At 40.7% G+C, this 24,332-nt stretch overlaps 1 protein-coding gene across 4 annotated transcripts in view; it reads left to right on the top strand.

Moving 5' to 3' along the window:
- Positions 1–24,332, top strand: part of FGD4 (FYVE, RhoGEF and PH domain containing 4) — a 106,649-nt gene that overhangs the window by 42,764 nt on the left and 39,553 nt on the right. For 3 of the 4 annotated variants that reach the window (XM_069003113.1, XM_069003117.1, XM_069003114.1), the window contains exon 2: positions 21,510–21,674. In XM_069003113.1, the coding sequence (XP_068859214.1) occupies positions 21,510–21,674 (165 nt within the window). Of the gene's footprint in view, positions 1–7,460; positions 7,700–21,509; positions 21,675–24,332 lie in introns of those variants that run through there. The other variant, XM_069003115.1, reaches the window with a different exon arrangement.

Below are 24,332 nucleotides of genomic sequence, written 5' to 3' on the forward strand. Positions count from 1 at the left end.
TCATTCCTGCAGGGCAGGACCTGAACTTCTCACCTGGAATTGTCCTTCATTGTATTTCCTCCTCAGTATCAGCATCCTTTGTGTTCTCCTACACCACTGTCCTATTTTCTAATGGGACACAAGCTAATATTTCTTTCTTAAGGAGGTCACTGATGCTTAGGAAGATGAGTGAAAGCATGAAGTGTCTTTCTTGTGATTCAAAATAGTTTTATGGCTTCCCATACCATGCTTCTAGCAGCTACACTGAGATTGAGACATAGAATAAATAATGTATGCTCATTTTACTTGTTCAGCGTGGTTGAGTATTGTTCAGCTCTCTAAAATATCAAAAGGCTTCATAGGTTATATAAGATTACCTGTTGCCTTTCTTTAAAGATCCTGTGACACTTTTCTCTACAGCTGAAATAGTTCTCTGGCAGCTCTATGTGTCAAGGCAGTTTCCAAGATGAATTCTGATGTCTGTTCTCTTCAGTAGCTCTTGTTCACGCCATTGCTTGGAGCCTTATGTTGCTGTTATGACTTGGCCACCCACTATAATGTAACTGGCAAGTGTTTTAGTCCCTTGGCTTGTCAAGATTTCTGTGTGTAAGTCAGTTTCAGCTGTGGAAGCTGCTACAAACACTCTTAAAGATAGCTGCTATCAGCCAAAATAAATTCAAAGGCTCAGTGGTGGAATTAGAGCTTTGCCTAAGAACTGAGACACAACAGTTAAAATCTAAAATGATGAAATACTCACAGTTAGCAGTGTGAGCTCTGCTTGCCCTCAGTGAAGTCAGCAGTGCTGCACCCCTCTGTTGTCTGCTAGCATCTTGTTATTTTGGGGAAATGCTCATTTTAAAATCTTAGTCTGGAACACTGTAAATGAAGAGCCTTGCCCACCAATTTTGCCCATATTACTGCTTGTTCTGCAAGCTGTGGCCTGGTTAGGCCATAAGAGACTGAACATTTGTGTGTGTGTGTTCATAAAGCTGATCTGATTTATTGTAAAATATAGTCTTTCTAAACAATTGAATTAAATTTTCCAGACTTTTCATTGATTTTACTGGTCTTATTCCTAATGTTCCCCTGGTTTACCTGAAAATATTTCAAATATTTCAAAATTTTCCCATTGTTGAAATATTCTGAAAACTGTAGAATGCTTTTTTAGTTGCTGCTTAACACAGGAGCAGAACTCCAGTTGGCAGCTGAGGTGTTTTTTGTGTATGTGTGTTTTCCATGGAGTGTCCTCAGCTTGTGTGAGCAGAAATGTGATATTTCCTCAATCTGATACTAAACATTTTCAGTTCAAAACAATGCCCAGGACACAGTCATGATGAGAGGGAAAAGCCTCTCAATCGGATGTGATCTACTTACTGTTCTTTGATACTCTAGTCTGTTCATCATGTTTTAATGGATTAAGATTTTCTTTGCACTGCTTTAATCCTGTTTATCACAAAATCAGGTGGTGTTCTAGAATTTCCTTCCATAAGAAACACAACAATGAAACCTGACTGTGTCTGTTTTATAGCTGGCATCTTCTCTGATTCCAGGTTTTTAGAGTTCAGAGATAGCAGTAAAGGAATTGTGGGGAAAAGCTTATTGATTGCTTTTGTGTTGAAATAAATGGTGAGAAGTTATTACTGGCTGGCTGATGAGGTCTGTGTGTGGATGGCAATAATTTAAAGGAAATTACACTTTCATTAGTGTGGATGTGGTCTCAAAGGGTATGTTTAACTATCAGCATCACTTCACTATATAAAAACAGTCACAGCTCTCTCTGATCTTTGACCCTTACTGCTCTAAAAGCTGAAATACACTTCTACATTCTCTTCTTTGTCACCACTGTCTGTATTTTTACCTTCCTTTTTTGAATGAAATTGGTTTGTTGAATTCCTTGTGATCACTTTTCTCTGGACACTTGAGGTACACAAGGCTGGATGGACTACAAAAAAATCAGCACTGTGTATTAATGGCAGGGAAGAAAAAGCCCTGCAAAGTAGGGCCCAATTTACTGACTGTCCTGTAAATACCAGATTAAATTGGCCCTAGCAGGACAAAGTAAGGAGACTACAGCTGTACATCTATTTGGGGCTGAAGGAAACAGTTGTGAACAGATAGTGACATTTTTTTGTCCTGAGACCAATCTGGTGAATGATGTCCTTGCCCATGGAGGAGGGCTAGACTGCCTGGCCTCCCAAGGTCCCTTCCCACGCAAACCATTCCACGCTTCTGTGGTTTTTAGGAGCTGATGTGTTCTGGAGAAAGCTCATCTGATACTTTCTATAAGGTGACAGGAAGGACAGAGAAAGGTGGAAGGAGAATTGTCTTGTGCTTTCAAGTTTCTCCTCCTCAGAAAGCATGGAGTCAGAGCTAAGATGGAATAGGTTAAAAATGCCTGTACTGCTGCATATTCTGTTTAAGAAATGCAAATGGGATTACCAGGGAAAGACTAAGCAAATTCATGGTGAACATGGCTTTCAGCATCTGGTAAAATACAGCTGCACAAATGCATCTGCTGACATGGGTGATCTATAAACTGATGCTGTAAGCCATGGGGCTTGTGTGTTTGATGCCTTCTGCAGTGGGTTACCCAAACATTTGCTACTGCTTCTTGTCAGATAAAGAATATCTGACTGTTTTTTCAATCTTTTTTTTTCCCTGATCATATTTTTTGTACTCTTATCTACCCCAGAAGTGTATTAATGCATTCCACTCTGCTGTTTGCTGTGAATCCCCCATGCAGGTTTTATTAATGCAAACCAAGAATAATTTGTACTTTATTTTTAGTATCTAGCACTGCCTTAATTTGATTTTTATATGGAAGTGAAATCATGGTCACTGCAATCTGATCTGCTTCATTTGTGAGTCTGTTGTTTGGATTTTTAATGTGGAAGGGGTAATTTTAAAGTTATGAATTCAGCCTTTCACTGTACTGCTGAATCTAAGGAGAATTCTCTATGGTGGTCTTCCTGGCCTGGGTCACGGCCTTTTTTGGTGGGGTGCACGTGTGCTTTGTGTGTTTGTGTGTGACCAAAAGCTGCATTAACTGGAAAATGAGTCTATACTATTCTGCAAATATGTTAAATGATGTTTCATCTGTGAAGGTGAGTAAAAATGGATGGCACAAGAATTTTAGGGTAGACCACAGGCTTTTTCCTTCTCCCTTCCAACCCCCCTTCCTACATCATGACCTCAAGCTGTCAAGGTACCAGGGATGCCCTTCTGACTCTGCTGCTCTGGCTGTGTGTCCTGGCTGCAGGAAGGTGCAGTGGCAGGCAGGGGCATCACCATCAGAGGTGATGCAGTCACTGGGGACAAGGCAGCAGCTGTGTGGGAGACAGGAGGCCTGAGGAAGGCATGGGAAGGACAAAGCAATGAATATGCCATGAGAAAAAGCAGAGTCTCAGGGTGTCTTCTCTTTGCTAACTCTTCTATTTGCTAGCTCTGTGTAGTGTAATAGAATGGATAACACTATAAATAGTAATTTCTGCTTCCTAAATCATAAACCACAGGCTTTCCCTTTGGGGCATGTAATACATCTGAGCTGGAAGAAAAGAAAAAAAGGATGGAAAAATACTCCTATGTACTTTCCAATTATGGCATGGTAATTGTTCATCACATCTACCTTGAGATTACTTTTCTTGCATCTCCTTGCATGTGAACCAGGAGAGCTAGGGAGGAGAGTGATAGATATTCCTGATTTTCACAAGTGGGAAGGGAAAATGTCCTTTCAACAAATGTATTTATTTCTGTTTGGGCTGCAGATCCAGTATCCCTTAGTGTTTCTTACCTTGTTGAGGGTTAGTTACCCATCTTTTTAAAGCTATTGTTGCTTTTCCTTGTTGCAGGAGTCTGGAATACCCATTCCTAAACTTCCTCCCTGCCCAGCCCACTTCTGTGTGGACTTTCCCCTCCTCCCTCCTTTTCCTGGTGATCACTGGTTTCTGTAGGTCACTTCCTTAATACAGAATTTCCTCTCATCCTTTTATTCATTATATGCCTGCAAATCTTGAGTTGTGATATGGCTGTTTCTTCCTTCCTCACGTGCCTGTGGGGCAAAGCTTGAAGGATGCAGTTTAACAAGACAGCCCTATTAAATAAGTTGTGTGCTTTGGGTTTTTTTCAATATATTTTTTTAACCCATCCAGGCTTCCACACAAAATTACTTGTTACTGATTTTAGACTATCCCAAGAGTCATGAAAAGGACAGCATGTGGAAGGTCTGACAGAAGTGAGGGTCACTTTGGGACCTGGCTGTGTGGTGTCCTGTAGCTGATCCCATTTCCCTAAGAATAGCTGGGAGCCAAGTTGAACCCCTCTGCAGGCTACTGCCCAGCTCGTGAGAGGGGCTTTTTATAGCACCTTAGGAACTATTTGGGGATGAGGACAAAGCATGCTTTTTTTTCTGTCCATGCCCCAAATGCTGTGATTTTGAAGTATTGGGGTGTAATTGAGAAGAGAAAGGGGAGGTCAGTGTGAGTCAACCACAGCTATTTATGGGAGCCCTGTGAAAGGGGCCTTTCCCTCTTGGACTCACTGAGATGTCTATAGATCTCTGACATGGAAAAAGAAAGTTGGGAGGTGTTTCCATATTGAAATTCAGAAGTTCTCCTCCTGAATTCTGCGTCAGGGTGCAGGTGGGTTATGGATCCTTTGGCTGGGACAAAACTCCCTCTCCATCAGTGGCTGACACAACCTGTGCATCATGTTCTGATGCATCATTCTCAGCAAACCTTTTCAAACACTGTGCCTGAAGTGAGTCTGCAGTAAGGAGGAGAGAAGCAGAAGACAGCCATGTTGAGTACTGGACTGTGATTCACTGTCACAAGAGCCAGTTTGGTTTTGGGGGCTGTGTGTCACAGGGACGTGCTGCTCATGTAGCTCTTTAATATTTAGTTCAGCTTTCCAGGTTTCCTAACAGTACTCATGTGACTTCCTTCTCAGCTTCATCACATTCAGAATATTCAAATGAGTTATGTACACAGTTTGAGCCCCCTTGTCTGCAAAATGGGGAAAGTACTGAGAAAAAGCTGCTGTTGTTTAGCCTGAGAAATGCATACTGTGTTTATCTGTGTAGTTATTCTGGTTATACTAAATGACAGCAACTTCTTATCTTGGTAGTATGACTTTAATGACACACTTATGAGAATGTTTTACTTAACTAGTTGTGCTCCATGCCTCTTCATCTGCCTTTTAGAGAAAATTAATGAAACAAACCTTGTTTTTAAATTAACTTTTCTTTAAAGTTCCTAGGCATGTTTAGGTGACAGGGAAGACACAGCTGCACTTCTTGGTGGTGAATTTTCAGCTAATACTTGCATTGTGCAATTTGCATGTTTCTGCTTTTCGAGTAAGCAAAGTTGGGCGTAGAACACTTGTGAAACCAGGGTAATAGGTTAATGAGATATTACCCTTCTAGCAGTTTAATCTCTTCCAAATCCCCTTATCTGCTAACTAATCAAATAGATATGGAACAATGAACATATTACCTTTTTTTTAAAAAAGGAGGAGTTAAATATGTATTTCAAAGATGGGCAGTGGTGACTTCTTTATACCTGTTTTAATGTTTCTACTTCTGGAAGTGAAATAGGATCCCTGGTTTCCTTCATGTGTGTAAAATTCCTTCTTCCTGAGTGGTAGCAGAGCTGCAGTGACTCCTGTCTGGCCCCTGCTTTTCCTTGTGTGACCCCTTCTCTTCTCTTTGCTTGCAGTGGTCAGTAACCATTTATGTAGCTGCTTATCTAAAATAATTGCTTCTAAAAATAATTATTTTGTAGCTATTTGTCTTATTGTTTTCTAACCTACTATATGGTTTGTATGAAAGTTGAAAGCTATATTGCCGATCCAATCTGAATTTAAAATCTGGCATGTACCTGTATGATCTGCATTATCAGTGGTTTTCCTGGGTTGGGAAGAGTAGATCTGGCTGAAGAAAGGCTGGCAAAGCCCTCACTGGCAGATGGACAAACCAGACTCATGGGGAAAGTGGTTTGTTCCAAATGTGGGAAACTGAGCAGAAAATTTATCTTCTCAACAAAGGCTTTTCTGGAGAGATGAGGTGTTCTGTTATAAAGGTACTTCATGTGCAAGCCCAAGCAACAGGGGCAAGCTTTGAACTCCTGGAGATGAAATTCCAAAATGCAAATATAACTTATGCATTGGAGTTCTCTTGGTTTGATTATGAAACTCAGTTAATGCTATTTTTTTTATTTTAATGATGCATTGAAGATCTGGGTGAATAAAATTTGTATGTTTCTTTAAGGAGCCTGGGATTACTTGCTAGAGTATCAGGGATGAGGAAATGCAACTTCCTAGCTCAGCAGTTTAAAATAAATTCTCAAGACAGAAAGAAAACTTGTAAATCTTGGCCAAAGTGCTAAAAATGTGTTCCATTTAAGTATCAAATCCATACGCACCGAGCTTGCATCTACTCATCTCAACACGAAAAATGCACCAAAGTGTTAAAATAACTGGAGGAAAATTGTTGTTTTTTTTTTTTTTTTTTTTTTTTTGCTGGTCTTGGCACTATCCCCCTGCCGTTCAACATGTGTAATAGAAAGGAAACAATTAGCTGCCCCTTCCAGAGGGCTGTCCCCTCAGTGACAAACAGCTACTCACGGATTGTTTTGCGAGCGTGCTCCCTGTAACCCTTGGTGCTCAGCCCCCCGAGCAGCTCTGCAGAGCTGTGAGTGTGGGGACTGCGAGGCTGGAGATGGAAGGGGCTGCAGGGAGCTGTGGTTTGGAGCAGTGCAGTGCTTGAAAATGACCTCAGCTGCCTGCAATATTCTGATTCATATTATCCGAATTGACAGGGTTGGATTTAAATCACAGTTTTTTCTCCTGCTGAGATGAAAGGATCACATGGTGTGGGAGCTCTGAACAATAAAAGAAAGTTACTTCCCTTTCCAGTTAATCATTTTGCTTTTTGAAACTCTGTATTTCCTCAGTTCATAATTCACTCTAATATCTTTGTATTATACCCTGGAGCACAATATGTAGTTTATGTCATTTAAAAATTGATTTTAAATTGTTCTAATCAATTTTAATCTATGCTGAATAAACTAATGTTTTCATAACAATTCTTCAATGTAGACTCTTTTGGTCAGTGCTCTGGTATCCTGTGTGTCGTATGTGCTTCATTCTTGGCATATCTTTAAAGAGAGATTAGGAAATGCAGAAGATGATTTGAAATGAGCACCATGCAATATGGGAGAACAAAGCACCAAACAGAAAAAATGTCCTAACTTGTCCTTTAACCTTGATGCCGCTTTAATTTCGAACAGCAACGCAATTAATAGTGACAAAAGTTTCTTAGTGGCTGAGGTATTCGACAGAACAACTTACAGTAGTCCCTCCTTCTCCTCCTCCTCCTTCTTTCTCCCGCAGTTTGGACATTACATAAGCTGATTTCTTTGTTTTTCCTCTTTCCTCGTGAGCAGACTTCACTCTCTTCTCTAAGCAGACTGGTTTGCAAAGCTTACGCTTCTCCTCAGCACGGGCTGGCCCTCCAAGAGGAGGAGGAGGAGCATCGTGTGACTGAGAGACCCAGCATATAAACTGTCAGCACATACGGAGTACCTGGGGAGAAATCCTTTCTGGCAACTTGTAGGGCTTGTAAATGGGATAAATGTGAGCCTCTCATAGGGCTTTTTCCAGTGCAAAATCAGTTCCTCGTGCAGTGGTACTGGATTGCATTTGCAAACAATGTCTTCTGAACCAGGTAAGGCTGACCGGGATGCTTCTGTTAAACTTTAAACTCCTCAAGACTCGGGGTGTGTTTGTGTCCAGAGACACCAAGAGTTAAAACTTTTTAGTCTGAGGCAAATAAACCGGTGAACATCAGCTGCCTTGTGATGCAATACATCTGGAATGCTCTGGTGGCTTTTTCCTCCTATTCTCAGTAAATGAGCTTGAAGTAAATGAGCTCCTGAACTGATTGCCTGATACGTCTGCCACACCAATAACCCCTCCACTTTTGGCTTGTTTTGCTGCTGCTTTCACCAGCTCTGGACTTTCTTAAAAGGAAATTTAGTTTTGTGATGTTCGTAAGTGGTTTCAGTTCCTGGCTTATTTGCCAGGTTCACTGAGCTCTCTTCATAGCTGTAAGGTTTCTATAGAGCATATCTGTGAGAAAGCATTGCCTCTAAGATTTATATCCTGCATAAGATTTATATCCTTGTTTAGGAAGTAGGTGTACACTTGTGACTTATACCCAGCTTTTCACGTATAATGTTGCAATAATCCATTTAACTGATGCTTATGCTACACTTAATGTACAGAATTGCCTTCCAGAATTAAAAAAAAAATCTTTTATTGCACCATCCAGTGAAAGGTTTGGATTTTTTCCATTGTATGCTTGTAAATGAGTTTTAAAGAATACTATTGAAAATAGTGCTTTACTTCTAAGTGAGTCCATTTCTCAGTTCTGAGAAAAATTCATCTTGGGATAAGTTCAATCAAAAGGCATACCCAACCCTAACACTTAATGTAAGACAGCAAATATTCTGAATTAGGTTTTATACAGAGAGATGGGTGAAGCTGATCCGTGGAAGGTTTGGGTTATTATGCCAGTCTCCCTCTCTGGAAAGCCCTCTGAGACTAAAGAGAGGGAAGGGAGTCACTGGCAGAGTGAGTTTGAGATTTGCTAGAGAAACTTTGAGTAGATGTATGCAAATAGTTCTACCCAGTTCTCCTGGTTTCAGTACTTGTGGGCATCTGCTTTTTTTGGGGGGGGGGGGGGGGTGGTACAAAGAATACTTGTTTTAAAAAAATTATATTGGTTCCTTATCTGTTTTATGAGCAAGTTTGAAATTGCCCTTTTTTCTCTAGCTTTTAAAAATCAACCAGAGGGATGGGAATCACACCTTTCCTCCCACTCCTTACAAACCATTTTGTTGTATCCTGAGAAGAATTGACATGTGGATGTAGGAAACTTTTTTCACAGATTTCTCTCTTAAGAGCCGTTTTCTAGGATATGTAATGCCTGTCCTTTTCCTGTAAATGGGATGTGAACCCTTGTGGATTTTTCAGGAAGGATCGTGTGTTATAACTACTATTTCCTCTTACCCCTTGGCTTACTTTCAGTTTGAAAAGGCCAAGGCCTACAGAATTCTTACATGTAACAGTGGCAGTCTGAATGTCAAATAGAGTGGTGAAGCTGTGATATTTGATTGTTTTTTTGACATTAACTATGTGATGTACAAATAAATTTGTACATGCCTTAAGGTGACATAGATTATACTATCAGGTGTAGGAGACCTATGGATATAGACAGTGCACAGAGAAAGAGTGACAGCAAGTAATTCCAGTCTGTGTGGGTTTTAAATCAAGTGGACAGATATCCCCAGACCCCCCTAAACAGTGTCAGAGAAGCAGTGAGTCTCTTGCTGAAGCTCTGGTTGCCTCCAGTCTGAAACACAAAGAAATCCTTCCAGTGCTGACTGCTGGGACTGGGTGACAGGGCAAAAGGAGGGACAGTACCTATAGGGAGTATAAATTCCCATAGCAGTTCATTCATCCCTGTCACTATGGGCAGTTGAGTGTGTCCAGGTACCTGAGCAAAGCAGTTTTTCCAAGTACTAAAGGCCCACAACATGTAGAAGGCACCTACACAGTATGTAGAATGTATCTTTCCTGGACCACTGATGATTTTGAAGATTCAAACTTTATAGATTTATATTCTTTTAGTAGTAGTATTCATTATAAAGTAAAAAACTGATTTCAAGCAATGTCTTTTCAAAGGGTCTTTGCTACCATGGCCCAGAAGTCAACAGGGACTCCAGTGTTTTCATTAGTGCCACCATTATGCCTTTCTTTGTGACTGCAGCACTGGTCTTATGTTAGTCTTTTATGTGGTAGGTGCTATGTAAACAGAAAATGTCTGTTGGTTTACATCAGTGCTTGTAAACCCAGTGAATTTGTTGAGTCTTTACTAAAAATTGAAAATATTTATGTAATTCTCTTCTTCCCTATCTCTCCCCTTCTGCCCTGGGTTTATAATTATTATTAAAAAAAAAAGGATTAAATTTCTTTAGTGTTAAGAGTTTGGAACTTCAGTGCCTGCATATTTCTTACAATTTGACAGGCAGTGCTTGACCTGGAGAAGAACAGGTAGTTAGGAAATGTAATCTTTCTTTTACATTGCCATAAAATATTTAGCACATTATGATTATCCTTGCTTTCTTGTGAAAATATCCCTGCAGTCATGACCTGACACTATAAAAAAGGAAACAAAAAGAAGAGGAGGCAACAGCTGGCTTATGTCATGTGAGGTAGAGAGGGATTGGAGTATGGCCAAAACCTTGTATTAGAAAAGAAATTAAAAGCTTAACCTTAAACAAATGTTATTTTTAAGAGTAATTTTGTAGAGTTTATTTGCTCTCTGTTTTGGAAAACTTTCTTCCCCATCATGCAAGCCATCTACTTTTTTTAGTGAATATTTCAATGCTCTTTCTTCTGATGCCAAGAGCTGAGGCTCTAAGGAAAACTCTAAATATTACATAGGAGTCAGCAACATTCTGTTGGGCTGCAGTTTTGTGAGCAGCTCAAGTGATCCAGTGGGCAGTTGCTGCCAGGAGGCTGCCAGGTCCCTCCCTGGGCCTCTTGGGCTCATCCACGAGCCAGCTCAGCTGCCACAGCACAAAACTCTGGGGGTAAAACGCTTGTCCGGGAGCTGTGCAGGGTTACACTGACCTGGAGAGAAACCGAGCGAGCCCTGGAGCTGGTAAGAAGTGAGCAGTGGGAATTACAGGGATGTGGAGGGATGGAAAGGATGGAACTTTTCATCTTGGTGGTGGCTGTCTCACTCTGGGGTAGCTGCAGTTTGGGTGGGAACAGCCTTTTTCTGGTCTGTCCTTGGGCCTTCAAGCATTTGCTTTTCGAAACGTTTGCAAAGTGAAAGGTTGCACGCCCTTGGTATGTGTTGGACAAAACTTCAGCCACTTCAAAATTATTTCTCTTCTTGAAGTGTAGTTGGGTTTAATTAGTTTTACATTACATTACTTTTTTTTTTAGAAATAGCATTTCCTATCCATTTGCACACTCAAAGATAAATATTCATAGGAGGATTAAACTTTTTGGAACAGTATGATAAATTTTCAAGTTTGCATAGAAAAAAGATATTTGAATCCTCTAACTTCATAGGTTTTAAGGAATGACATTCAAAATTCATCATACAGGTTTTCTTTTCCTCATTTTTTTTTAACAGTAGATTTTCAAAGGAGATCTAGAAAAGAGAGGAGAGAGAACTAAACAACAGAATACTTCTGAGTTTGAATCTCTCAGCCTGTTCAGAGCATGAAGTGTAAAGCTGTTTGAATCTGTATAATGTTCAAGAGGCAACTGCCTTCATGTGCAGGTCTGTTAACCTGGAGTGAATTCTGTGGACAGCACAGAGTGGTCATCTCTGGCAATTAAGGGCTACGGGATTTTTCCCCGTTTGGATTCCAGGCATTTGGCTTCCTTACATAAGGATGATTATGGACCAGTGAGTTAGTGTGAAATGGTCATTGGTTTCTTGTTCTTTACGGAAAAGAGGCAATGTAAAAGCTGACATAATTGTGGTGGGCTTTAAAGGAGCTGGACAAGGAAGGTCCTTCCGGAATGATTTCACAGGAAGGCTCTAAATGCACTTAAACGAGGCTTTTTGTGTCTGTTCTTCACTTTTTTTTTTCCTCAACCAGGTCAAAAGCAGGAAGCACTTGAATTCTTGTGAAGTGTCCAGCTTTGGGTTCTTTATATTTCTGGTTTGGTGCAGTGAGCATTCCCAGGGAGCTGCTTGTTTCGCAGCGTTTCGTAGCTGATGGTTGTTAATTACTTGGCAGGGAGACTGACGTGCCTGGGGAGCCTGAGAGCGCCGGGCTTGGGGGAGGAAGGCGCTGGCCACGGAGCAGCCGTGGTGCCGCACAACTGTGCTGCTGGAGCCACTCTGAAGGGCTGACAGGGTTTCTCTCCATCCCCACCTTCCTCTTTATCATAAAGTTCACGAGTTTACAATTTACTTGTAACCTTTCTTGTAACAGGAAGCAGTGCCTGGTAGCCTGCTGTAATGCTATTGTGCAGTTAATACCCTGCTGCCTGTTCTATAATTAGGACATATTTCAAGCCATCCCTCTTTAGATAATGTTTGTTTTTATTATTTTTTCCCTTTTTGTTCCTACTGTTTGCTCCAACCCCACTGAGATATGATTCAATAAAATCAATATTATCTAGTGGCTACTCACATCTGGAAAGGGAATCTTGTCTTTCTTTCCCTATCAATAAATTTGCATCTTTGCCCAAGCTCCAGTGCGTCTAAGGTGAATGAATGCATGAAAATGGCTGCTTTGTTTTTTGGTGGGGTTGCATTTCTGATGGCTTATCTTTCCCAGACCGCATCCTGAGGCTAGATGGGTGCCAACACTGGTGCACACAAAGTGGTGGGAGCAGGCAGCCAGGAGGAGGGAGGGAAGTGGGTGGAACAACTTGTGTCTGTAACAGCTGGCTTCTGGATGAGCTCTGAGTTGTCAGATGCTGGCAGGACACATGGACTGCCTCAGCAGCTGGATCAGGGAAACAGTTTCCATCTATCAGTGATAATTTTATTGACTTGTATTGAGTAATTGACTTCTTTCTGGATCTTTGGCTGTTCTGCATTTTGGATATATTATATTATGCATTTATTTCTTTAAATAACTTGAATGTGCATGTATTTTACAGCTTCTGCTCAGATCTTCTGAAATATTAAATCGGTTACAGTTTCAACCTTCTGTAATTAGATACTTTATTTTTTTTTTCCCCTTTGGGTCTGTAGGGGCTTTTTGCTTTGGGTTGTTTAGCATCCTGTTTCTAAAAATGCTTTCTTTTAGTCCTTTTATCTACAGAAATAGCTGATTTCATGTCTCAAAGCATATGGCTAGTTTCCAAAATAGCTCTGAGTTGAGATGAAATAACTGCACAGATAACTGGGCAGAAAAAAGTTTGAAGTGCCAGTGACTTGTTAGAGAAGTTCAGAAGCAATGAATACTGAGCAAAATTGTGAAATTTGTAGTTAGATAAAATTTCTCTAAGCACACTCATATTTTATAATGGCTTATGAATTATAGAAGAGGAGGCCTTTCTGTCATTGTCTGAGTAATCCCTGCATTTGCCTGGTAAGTAAATGCTAATGAATCCTTTTGAATTATTCCAGTGATTTGTACGAGACAGCTGCATTTTTCCTTCAGTTGACCCCAGTATTGCAGGTGCTTTCCTTAATAAATTGGACTGCCCAACATGGTGTCATATTGTTTATCTGACATATGATGAAAGGAAGAAGAAAATAAATAATCTTAAAACTTGACAAATAAAGTGAAAGAAACACCAGGCTCAATGCAACAACCCTTGCCCAGACAAGTGATTCTTCTGTGATCAGTAAATCTGTTTTTACAAATGAGGTATCTTGTTTAGTAAATAGGAGCTTGGGGCCCTTAGAAAGTGATGATTGCCGTCTGTGCAGAATATGCTGGTGACAATTAAAAACTTAGTGAAAAATTTCAGTGTTGCATAGAACAACAGTTGAGGGGACATTGCTCACCTCACACAGCCCTGTGGAGAAAACTAAAATGAAAAAATAATTTTGGGCAAACACGGTGGAGGCGTATCCTGTCCATCTTTTCTTTTGGTAGGGTTTGTAATCAAAATGACTACTAATGAAGTAGGAACTCAAGAAAGCCACACAAAACTTTCTCAACTCCTCCCTTCATCGAACAAATAGGAAGCTGTAAAGAGACCACGGGATTGGGAGGGGAGGAAATGCCCCCCAGATACAGAACTCACCAGTGCTCCCATTACCACAATGTAGTCAGGATGCTCCTTCAACTTTGTGAAATGCAGTCATGTGAGGGGCAGCTCTTGAGCTGAAGTTGCCATCATGAGTTATGGCACTGGTAAAAGGCAGTGCTGACAAGGAGGGAGGAGTTACCTGGAGTTACCTGGTGCAGAAATGAGACAGTAACAGCAGGGCAGATGACTTGGGCTACAGGGTCAGCTTGCCCTGCCTAATCCTGGAGCGATGGAGCTGCTGCTTCTTATTGTACCCATTTTCTTTCTTAGTGTTTCTTGTTTTGTGGCTTTGAATCCTGTGGTTCTTAGCTACATGAAGCTCATGGTACATGGCTGTAGGGTCAGGAACTGCAGTCACTTGTAAGTCTTGTAGTTTTAATAAAAGCACAGAAAAAATATTGTCCAAATCTGCTGAAAGATTTTGACATTATTTTATGAAACACAAGCCATGAAAAGTTTCTACAAGTAAAAGAATACTTTTGCATATTTTCTCTTTAGATTTTGGGCTTGGTAATACATGTTCAAAGACCAAAGTAAAAACAAAGCTTCGAGGGAGCATATTGTAATACAGGAACTAAGTATGTGGAAGAGGAGTACTTTATTCCTGTAAACAGAACTCATACTTGCAGCTCTCCCTTCAGTCATGTCTTTCTGGAGATGTGGTTTGAACATTTCCTTTCTCTGTATTTAAGAAACCTCCTTTATTCATTAAATAGTTATGAGCTATTCCACCATCAGCAAAGCCATCGTCGCAGTGTGTACAAGTGGAGGTGAGTGATAAAAACCGTAGTGAAGAAACGCTGCTGTTTTGGCAGAGGACCTCAGTCATAAGCTACTACTTTCAAACTACAATCATTTGAAGTCCTGTACAGTGCTTTTTGTTTTATTGGAGCAGCATCAGCAATGCATGTTAAAGTATTGTGCTAATCCAAAATTGAAACAAATGCTGAAAGCTAATCCCATTAATTTTTTGACTCATTTTAATAAGAGTCACAGCAGATGTGCAGGTTTGCCTGCAAGGAAACGACTATCAGAGCCAAAAGAACAAAGATCACAGCCAGACAGGACAACAGAATGAAGCACACTGAGTCTGCCTGCTGTAGCCAGCATTGGCAGGACATTTGTAGTGGATGTGTAATTCACCATTCAGTTCCTTCCTTTGCGTGACTTACTGTATGCTGAGACTGAGATCAGGGGATTACTGGTCAATCTTATTTAGTTAATATTTTAGTGCTTTCTGTTAAAGCTTGGACTTTATCATCTTGAATTTGTTACCTTAAATATTTATCCTACTTAAATGTGGTGGCTTCCATATCAACTCCATCTTTTTAACAAAAATTACTGAAAACTCTATTTCAGTCTAGAAATGAAAGTTACCATCAGAAAGAGGAATGATTTCTTCCAACCAAAACAACTGTAACGCTTGGCAAAACACGGGAAAAGCAGCATGGAATGCTCAAGTCTCATGAATACCTACAAACCAAACCAATGCAGTAATGTCTCATCTTAGACCAAGCAGATATAGGAACATTTAATATTGGATTCTGTCACTGCTGCTCTGCATAACCTGCCTCATTTATTAAAAATGAAACAATTTCAAAAGTAATTTCTTCTTTTAGAGTATTTTGTGTGTAGTGCACAGTTAAACTTGCTGAAGTTTCTTTCAGTTTTCCCTCTGTATTGCTGCTCTGTCTATTTGTTGCCAGTGGTTCACACACTGTTGTGCATACCACAGTCTGGAAAACACTGCTCTCTGTCACTAAGTAAGGTACCATTATCTACCAAGAAGTTAAATATTTTCTGGTTCTTGGCAAGTATTGTGTAGCAAGTGTTTGGCCTGGCAGTTTGAAATTCAGTAATGTTTCCTGTTCAACTTCACCATCACATCTTGTGAGTGCATTCACATGGGTCATTGAACTGAAAGAGCAGTATTTATATACTTTTTGCAATCTGCAGTTTATACCTACCATTTTCACTTGAAGATTTATTTACTCCATGCAGAAAATGCTATTAAAGGGGGGTAATATTAGTTTGGTAGTTCTAGTAATGTTTGTGTGCATTGAGAAATAATAGTTTTGTATACTTTACATCTTTATTACTCCCAGAAAATGGTCTACCTTCTTCTGTTGAACTTAGAATATTTTTGCCTGTGTCTGGGGAATAGCTCTGCAAGAAAAAAAACCCCTACATGTTTGCATTTTGTCAGCATACTCATCTGAACTAATCCTTTAATAGAACCTGATCTGTCCCCTATACTTTGCCAAGATTCCATTTTTCAAAGATAATTCTAAACCGTCTGTTATTTGCTATTTATTTTTCTGGCCAGCACCTTCTTGCAGAAAGAAAACTAATTTATTTGAGGAGACAGGCCTCCTGACTTCAGCAAAAGCTATTTTTTTTCTCTTTTTGCAGTGTTTGGTTATCAGCTATTTACAGCATTCAGCAGTGGCTCACCACAGTAAAGGCTGGCCTGATGTTTAACCTTTAGAACTCATCTGCACAGAGCAGAATATCAATACGGAGTTTTTGCACTATTCTGCAGCTGCAAGACATTCACAGTTCTATCACCACTGCAGTGGGAGGGGTGAGGATGTATCAAAGCACAACTGTGTAATCAACTTGGAAGGGTGGCTTTTAATAGAAATTGGAGGAAATGTTTGTTTTTTTTTTTTCTCTTGTAAGAGAAATGTTGACTTCCAGACTTCATACTCTTCTCCTTCACGCTCCTAATTCTCAGATAATTTGATTTTAGGCCAGTTGTTATTGACATGTGTTTGGGTATGCATCAGCAGTATAAGCCTCTGAGGAGCAAGTCAGCTCCCCTCGCAAAAAAGGATAAATCTGTGTAGGGGAGGTAAAAAGTTACTTGAAACTCAGTTTTGAGGCGAGGTTTGGACACAAGTGTGGGCAAAATCTATGACCTCATGTACTGGATGTGTGGCTCAGGCCTCAACATGTGGTGGTGTAACTGAGAAGCCACTTTCTGCCTTCTTGGTTGTGATCAGGAAGCTGCTGCTTGCTCTTGTTCTGTCCTTACCAGAGCTCCTGTAGTGTTGGGTGAGTAAGTGGATGGGTTGAAGTAGTCTCTGGTAGTGTCAGTGCTACTTAGCACTGAGCTGGTCAGGAGAATGTATGGTTTGGTTACAGTGCCTGAGCCAGTGCCGTGGCAGGGTCTACTTGCTGAGCACCCACTTCTGTGCAGGGCTGGGTAGGAAGTGTGAAGATTTGCATTGATGTTACGTGAAAAGATCCAGCAGTAGAGCAGCAAGACCACAGCCATTGTGGGTAGGTGTTCTTGGGACTTAATACACGAGGCACGCGTGACTATATAATTTAAGAGAAGTAATTTTGATCCTTTAGTTTTGTCTCTTGTCACAAGAGACTAATACTCTTCCCATAGATTTTGTTTACATCCAGAAACACTTCATTTCTTTCATTCATTAAGTATGAACGAGAGTGGGATCACAGTGGCAGTAAAAATTAGCGCTGCAGCAGTAGAGAAGGACTATGGGCTTGCAAGCGGGAATGAAAATGAATACAACAGAAGACTTAATGGTGTTGAGATTGGCTTATGGAACTGCTGATGGAGGACCTATCCAGTACTAAGACATTAGTGTAATCTTTGTGGATATAAATAAGCCATTTTAAAAATCTTACTGGCATTTCAAGCTGGCTGATTGTTTGTCTAAATGTTCATGGATCCAAGTTATTTCTAATTAAAACGCTCTGAAAAAATAGATAATGCATCACCTAGCTTCAAACATACTTGCAGATGCAAGTATGTTTGCAAGCATTCTAGCTTCTCATTTCCTTGCAGATGATAAGCAAAATAATTAAATGCTTATCAAATTTTCACTGTTTATTTCTCTTTTCTACTAGTTACTATTACCTCTTTCTCCCTTATATTTCTTAAATCTTTCCCCACCTTCCTCTCCTCTTCAGTGTATTTAATCATTCCTGATTATAAGAGGGGGGTATTAATCATGTGCCAGTAAACACAGTAACTGGCTGGTAGTATTTTGTTGTGCATGGCATTTCTGACTTCAGGTAAAATTTCTCAGTTTTTATAAAGCATAGGAGCAACAGAAGTGTGCAAGTGTTTCTTTAATCAGGTCAGAAATAATCATGATGGGGTTCTACTTCAGTCCCGTAAAAGCTGCAGGTTTTTGCAGCATGTCTGCCTTTTTGCATATCTAATGGGATTTTATGTTGTATTTACAGGGCAACAACTGCATTTTGAAAAGGCAGACTGTGTTACTGCTTACTTAAACCTAGGAATTGAGCAGTCCTACTGAAATGCATGCTGCTGATTGTGGAGCAAGTATTTGGGCTGAATATTGTGTGTTTTGGGCTTTTGTTATAACAGAATGTATTCTTATATCACAATACACTTGCATACAATACACTAGATACAGGAATTTTCACCACAAGTTTGTGTTTCTGCCACAATTTTCTTGTCTGCGTCACCTGGAAGGTGGTATTGTTCACTAGGGCTCAGATTTCCACAGATATTAGATGCTTTTTCCCAGAGAATTTGGCTACTCAGTTTTGTACAGAAGCATGCTGTGGCTATGTTTCTGTTACCTTTTACCATTCCACCTTTACACGGCTTGAGGATGTGACATGATTAACAGAATCACTAGTTTGAAATATAGGTTAAATGTCTGCAGCCTGTCCATCTCAGGCAAATACAGCTTCCAGAGAGGATGGGGAATTTGTTTAATGGCTTGTACAACAACAACAAATTTGAAGTTGTTCTGTTTCCCCACACCCCCATGTGCTGAGTTGTTGGTGTGAAGCCAGAATACCTCTTGGAGCTTTTGTTTCATGTAAACAGTTGCAAAAATCCCATTATAGAGAAGCACTCTTTTCTGTTGCTTTTGTTACTGCTGTGTATTACAGTGGATGAACTTTACAAAATGGCTTTTGTCCACTGAATGCAACTAATATTTGCTGGTGTAGTGAGGGGCATGTGATGCTGGCAACAAAATTGATTCTTAAGGCCACCTAATGTTCCTGCATTAAAGATTTGTTTTCAGCTGTTGCTGGTTTTGCTAGACTTTGTATTAAGGCTGTGTGTGTGCATGTGTAAATGAAATAGAATGAAAGTCTGAACAGCTGCCTGAGGAACTGGGGTTGTGTTTGAATGATCTCATCAGGCAGGTCTAAGGAAGGGCTGCTGCTGCTGAGAGGAGTTGTCCTGTCCTCTTCCAGCACTATTCACAGCTGTTCCTTTGTGCAAGCAGCAATGCTGGGGTGGCCATGAGGTCAAACAGATCCAAAATATACCCCAGCTTCCACCTGCCATGTTTCTGCTGCTCATCTCATGGTGCAGTGCAACAAGAGCTGGTGCTGGCCCAGGGGAAGGAGCAGCCAGAAGCAGAAGCTGGAGCTGAAGGTGACGAGGAGGGACGACCATGGCCGACCACAGAGCAGCTCTATTCTCAGCAGCAGTCTGTATTTGGCTCAGCTTTATGTGATTGTGAGCGATAACCTTCAACAGGCGGGAGTGCCTTGATAAAGCTGTGCATGCAGAATAAGTTCCTAGTCTGACCACAGCAGAACCTTGTTTTCTCAGGAAATCCTTTTAATGAATAAGGTACCATTTCGATGGAGATTTTTAGCCTTGGCCTGAACAGTTGACACAGCAATGCCCCTTGCTGAGCTGCACTCTGGGAGCTGTGGATTTTGGAGCATATTGGCCGACAGATCTGCAAGCTAATTAGTTTTCAGAAAGGTCTAAAGCTTCACACTTTGAGCCACATTGCAAACTTGTAAGTGATCTAAATACAGATTTATAAATTATGTGCAATTGCCTACCCAATTTGTGCAACCTACTGATCCCACAGGAGTTACTCTTCTTAAATTTGTTTCTGAATTTAGGATTGCCCAATTAGTGTGTAAACTACTACAGTATTGTATGGGATTCTGTAGGAAAGGGAAATTCAGCCTGCCAACTCTTTGGTGGAGAGAAGGAAAACTTGCTGTTACAGCTCCCTGTACCATCAGCTTGGTCTTTCTAAGAGCTTTCAGTACTCACACCCCCATGGGAGAGACAGAGATGGCACTTAAAAGTACCGTGTTAGGCTATGGAATGATGTGGGACAGAGTTCCCGCTGCTGTAGTACAACACAACTTTTTGTGGATGGGAGTGATACCAAAGGAAACAGAGTCAAGGAATCTCTGCCTGGGATTGCAGGTGCCTGAGAAGCTTCTCAGGTTGTGGGCCTTGTTAGATTATCCTCATCACTCTGGAACAGCCACCTTTATGTTCCTGGGAGATGCCTTGCTACTTGGATGAACTGGAAGAGGGAAAGATGCTGTGCTGCTGCTGTGGGTGTTGTGCATGCGTTGTCACCTGAGTACTGGGAGTTTGGGAGCACGGATTGCTGATCTCACCATGGACCTCTGCAGGAATCCGTGTTTGTAATGGCAGCCTTGGGGTGTAAGGCTAACTCAGTGTTTAATAGGAAAAACAGGCTTCTAGGAAATAAAGAATGAATACTTGAAAGTGTTGGAATACAGAAAATGCTGAAGAATCATTAAGCAGCATAGAGCAATAGTTGTAGCATCCCTTTCCGTTGCTGTTCTAAGAGCAGGCTTGGCTGTTGCTAGGAGTGGCTTGATGTGGTGGATTTTGCAGTGGGAGAGGGTGGTGGATCAGAGCAGAGGGTCCAAACTCTGTGGACCAGCTGTTGTTCAGAAGACATGAAAAGATCACCTTATGAAATGATTGAGTGGGATTTGGATTTGCTTTTTATGGAAACATGAAAGGAAAGACCCAGGAAAGGCAAGCAAAAGGAAAAGGGTGGCAAAAATTAACAATAAATAGAGGTATAGAAACTCTACCCTAATTTTTTTTTAAAATGAAAATAATTACGACGACAGTGCAATAAGTGATAAATGCGATTTCCTCCTTTTCCTTGCTCCTCCTGCAAAAATGTTGTGTATTTTTTTGATTCAGAGGTAAATGAATATTGACCTTAGTGACATCTCAAAGTCCTTCATATTATTCTTTCAAGTTTTTTATTGTGTTTAGGGAACCAAGTGCTTTCACACCCCAAAACAAGAGTGCATGCTTTTGGCTTCTGTAATCACAATCTGCTAAGTGTTTTTTTTTTACAGTTTCCATTGTTTAAATATGTTTTACTTTATATTTTCTTCCAGATTTCTTATCAATAGCAGCATATTGATCATATTAATGAGGATAAATTCCATTCTGCTAAGAAAGAGTCAGCTGGCTTTGTGCTGTGTTTTTTGATTTTTTTTTAATACTTCTAATAGGGCCCATTCCTACCAAAAAACACACAAATAATTTAGCTGACTCTGGGACCCTACCAGCAGCAATGAAATAAATGTTCTGTATATATAGCATTTTGTACACACTTTGAATACAGAAATAGAACAGCTGTACAAAATTGCTGTTTTTTCTACAGTCCTGTTGAACAAGCAACAATTCAAATAGGAAAAAAGTCTGTTGGAAATTGTCATGCTCCTATAGAAGAGCTTAGCCTAGTCATGGTGGAAGCATATTTTTAATATCCAACTCTTCAAGGTTTAAACAACACAATAAATTTCAGTGAGAGGCAAAGAGTGTTTTTAGGATGAGACACTCTTAAATATTCTAGTATTCTCTGCAGAGAATTGTTAGCACTCTAATAAATGTGCTTGTAGTCATTCTACCTTATATTTAATCCCGTTTCTTACTCTTGTATGCATTTATTTTTCAGGCAGCAGCATCTGTCCAAAGCCCTTAATACTGTCTAGAGCTTGTACAGCGAGTGCCACAGGCAGGCTTGTGGAGCAGAATGTACGCAATGAAGCGGCTCAGGGAATAAATGGAAGTGTGCCACTCAAACAGTCCCCACGTTCAGCTTCAAGTCCAAAGCCACAAGGTAAATACTCTCAAATATTGTTCTTAGGGAAGTTGTTCTTCATCTCAGACTTCTGAGAAAAATAGAGCACCTTGAGAGAACTGTGTTTGGAAGAGAGAAACCCATGGGGCATAAGCTTGCTACTGGAATATAAATGTTCTGTAAATGCCTTATGATTCTGTAATTTCTGACTTACTTTTCAACAGTATTGCTGTATTTGAGCTGAGAGGTTTGGACACTATTTTTGAACTGGAGTTTTTGACAGTCTGGCTTCAAGGCAGGGGTGGTGGGGAAGATATGCAGGGCCTTTGGAGTTCTAGCAGAGATTGAGGGGAGCCCTCCTGCAGGAGTGTGTGGAAAGATGGGAATTTCATATTTGTGCCCTAAAAGCTGACCAGTAATGCATACAGAGTAGAATTTAGATTTCCCTTCTTTCTGTCTCTGTCCATAAATAATATCTTCACTTTTAAAAGCTAAATAGATCAAATGTGTGTACACACTTTGTATGTATATATGTATAAATACGTATGTATAATTTATACATCCATAAAATCAATATATATATTGACTCAAACCATCTTTTTTTGTGGTATTCTCAGTAATATTTTTGATTCTGCTGCAGTTGATCACAGCAAAGAGTTGCTACATTCCAGAAATCTTGAATTCAAATCAAGTCTGGACTGAGGTCTTTTAGACGTGACATTCAATAGGAACTTTTATGCAGATAAATGATCTGATGTGCAGATAATTTTAAAAGTTAAAAAAAATTGAGTGAGTTTAGAAGACGTACATCATGATGCTGCTCAATGAGTTGGATTCTGAGACACAGTGCTGACAAGACAGAAATGAGAATTACTTACAGAAAACTAGATGTGGAGGGCTGACCCTGGCTGGATGCCAGGTACCAAAGCTGCTCTATCACTCCCCTCTGCATATGGACAGGGCAGAGAAAATATGACAAAAGGCTCCTGAGTTAAGGACAGAGGGAGATCACAAACTGATTACTGTCATGGGAAAAAAGTTGGATTTATTATTAACCAAAATCAGAACAGGATAATGATAAGTAAAATCTTAAAAACACCTTCCCCTGCCCCATCCTCATTCCCAGGCCCTGTGTCCTTCCCCCAGTGGTGGAGGGAGATGGGAATGGGTGTTATGGTCAGTTCAGCACAGGTTGCTTCTTCCACTGCTCAGGCAGAGGAGTCCTTCCCTTGCTCTGGTGTGGATTCCCTCCCACAGGAGATAGTTCTCCATGAGATTCTCCAAGATGTGTCCTTCTAAGTGCTGCAGTTCTTCATGAACTGCTCTAACATGGGTCCCTTTCCACAGGGTGCAGTCCTTCAGGCACAGCCTGCTCCAGTGTGGGTCCCCCACAGGGTCACAAATCCTGCCAGCAAACCTGCTCCAGAGTGGGCTTCTCTCTCTCCAGCTCTGCAAGTCCCTGCTGGGACCCTGCTCCCAGTGCAGGCTTCCTGTGGGTTCCCAGCCTCCTCTCAGGCATCCACCTGCTCTGGTGTGAGGCTCCTCCACGGGCTGTGGATGGATCTCTGTGTCCCTGTGATCTTCCATGGGCTGCAGGGGCACGGCTGCCTCACCATGGGCTGCACCACGGGCTGCAGGGGAATCTCAGCGCTGGTGCCTGGAGCACCTCCTGCCCCTCCTTCTGCACTTGCCTTGGTGTCTGCAGAGCTGTTTCTCTCACATATTCTCACTCCTCTCCTCTCTGAGCACAATCATGTCTGTGCAGTAACTTATTTTTCCTTCTCAATTATGTTATCAGAGGTGTTACTCCCTTCTCTGACCAGCTCAGCCTAGGCCAGTGGTGGGTCCATCCTGGAGCTGGCTGGTATTGGCTCTGTTGGACATGGAGGAAGCTTCTGGCAGCTTCTCACAGAAGCCACTCCTGTAGTCCCCTCAGCTACCAAAACCTGGCCAGACAATCCCAATACACTAGAGCACATCTGAATCAAGTGTGGAAACTAGAATCACACAGAGTCATCATGCCGTGGAGTCAACAATCTCTGTATCACTTAATGGGAAAATGCATCTTGAAGAATTTTGCATCAGTCCGGAGTTCACCTCAGAGTTAAGGGCAGGAAGAAATTTTTTGGGGTGTCAAGAAAGTTTTATTTACTTCTGGAGAATGAGAGCAAAATAAAGCAGTTGGTTTTATTTGGTTTGGTTTGGTTTTTTTGTATAGTTACTTTTTATAGAAGTTTTGCCAGTATTGTTAACTAAACTAAGTTTTTGCCAGTCATATGTAAATATTACTTATCTTAGCCTTTCTGCACCATTTCCTATGTCTTTGGAATGAATTCTCTACAGCAAAGTTGAAAAGAGAACATGTGTTCTTCCTAAAACAAAAATTTTAGAAATCGTTAATGGATAAAGAGAAATGTGCTATCAATAAAAAGATTTTAAGCCTTTCAAAACCATAGCCAACACACTTATTATAAAATTTTAGCTATTAGATAAATTAGGAGTTGTATGTTATTGGACCTCATTCATTCAAGTAGTTACACAGCTGTTGTTGCTCTTTCCTAGCCATGTTTCCTTTTGTTTGTCAATATTGTGTGCTCCAAAATGTGCCAGAGCCCGGAATAGCGTTAGTCTAAGAAATGCAGCTGTGTAGATGGAATTCAGTAATACTGTTGTAAATAGTATTTTGTGTCTCCTTTG

This window comes from Aphelocoma coerulescens, chromosome 1A (assembly GCF_041296385.1).
Source record: "Aphelocoma coerulescens isolate FSJ_1873_10779 chromosome 1A, UR_Acoe_1.0, whole genome shotgun sequence".
Classification (NCBI taxonomy): domain Eukaryota; kingdom Metazoa; phylum Chordata; class Aves; order Passeriformes; family Corvidae; genus Aphelocoma; species Aphelocoma coerulescens.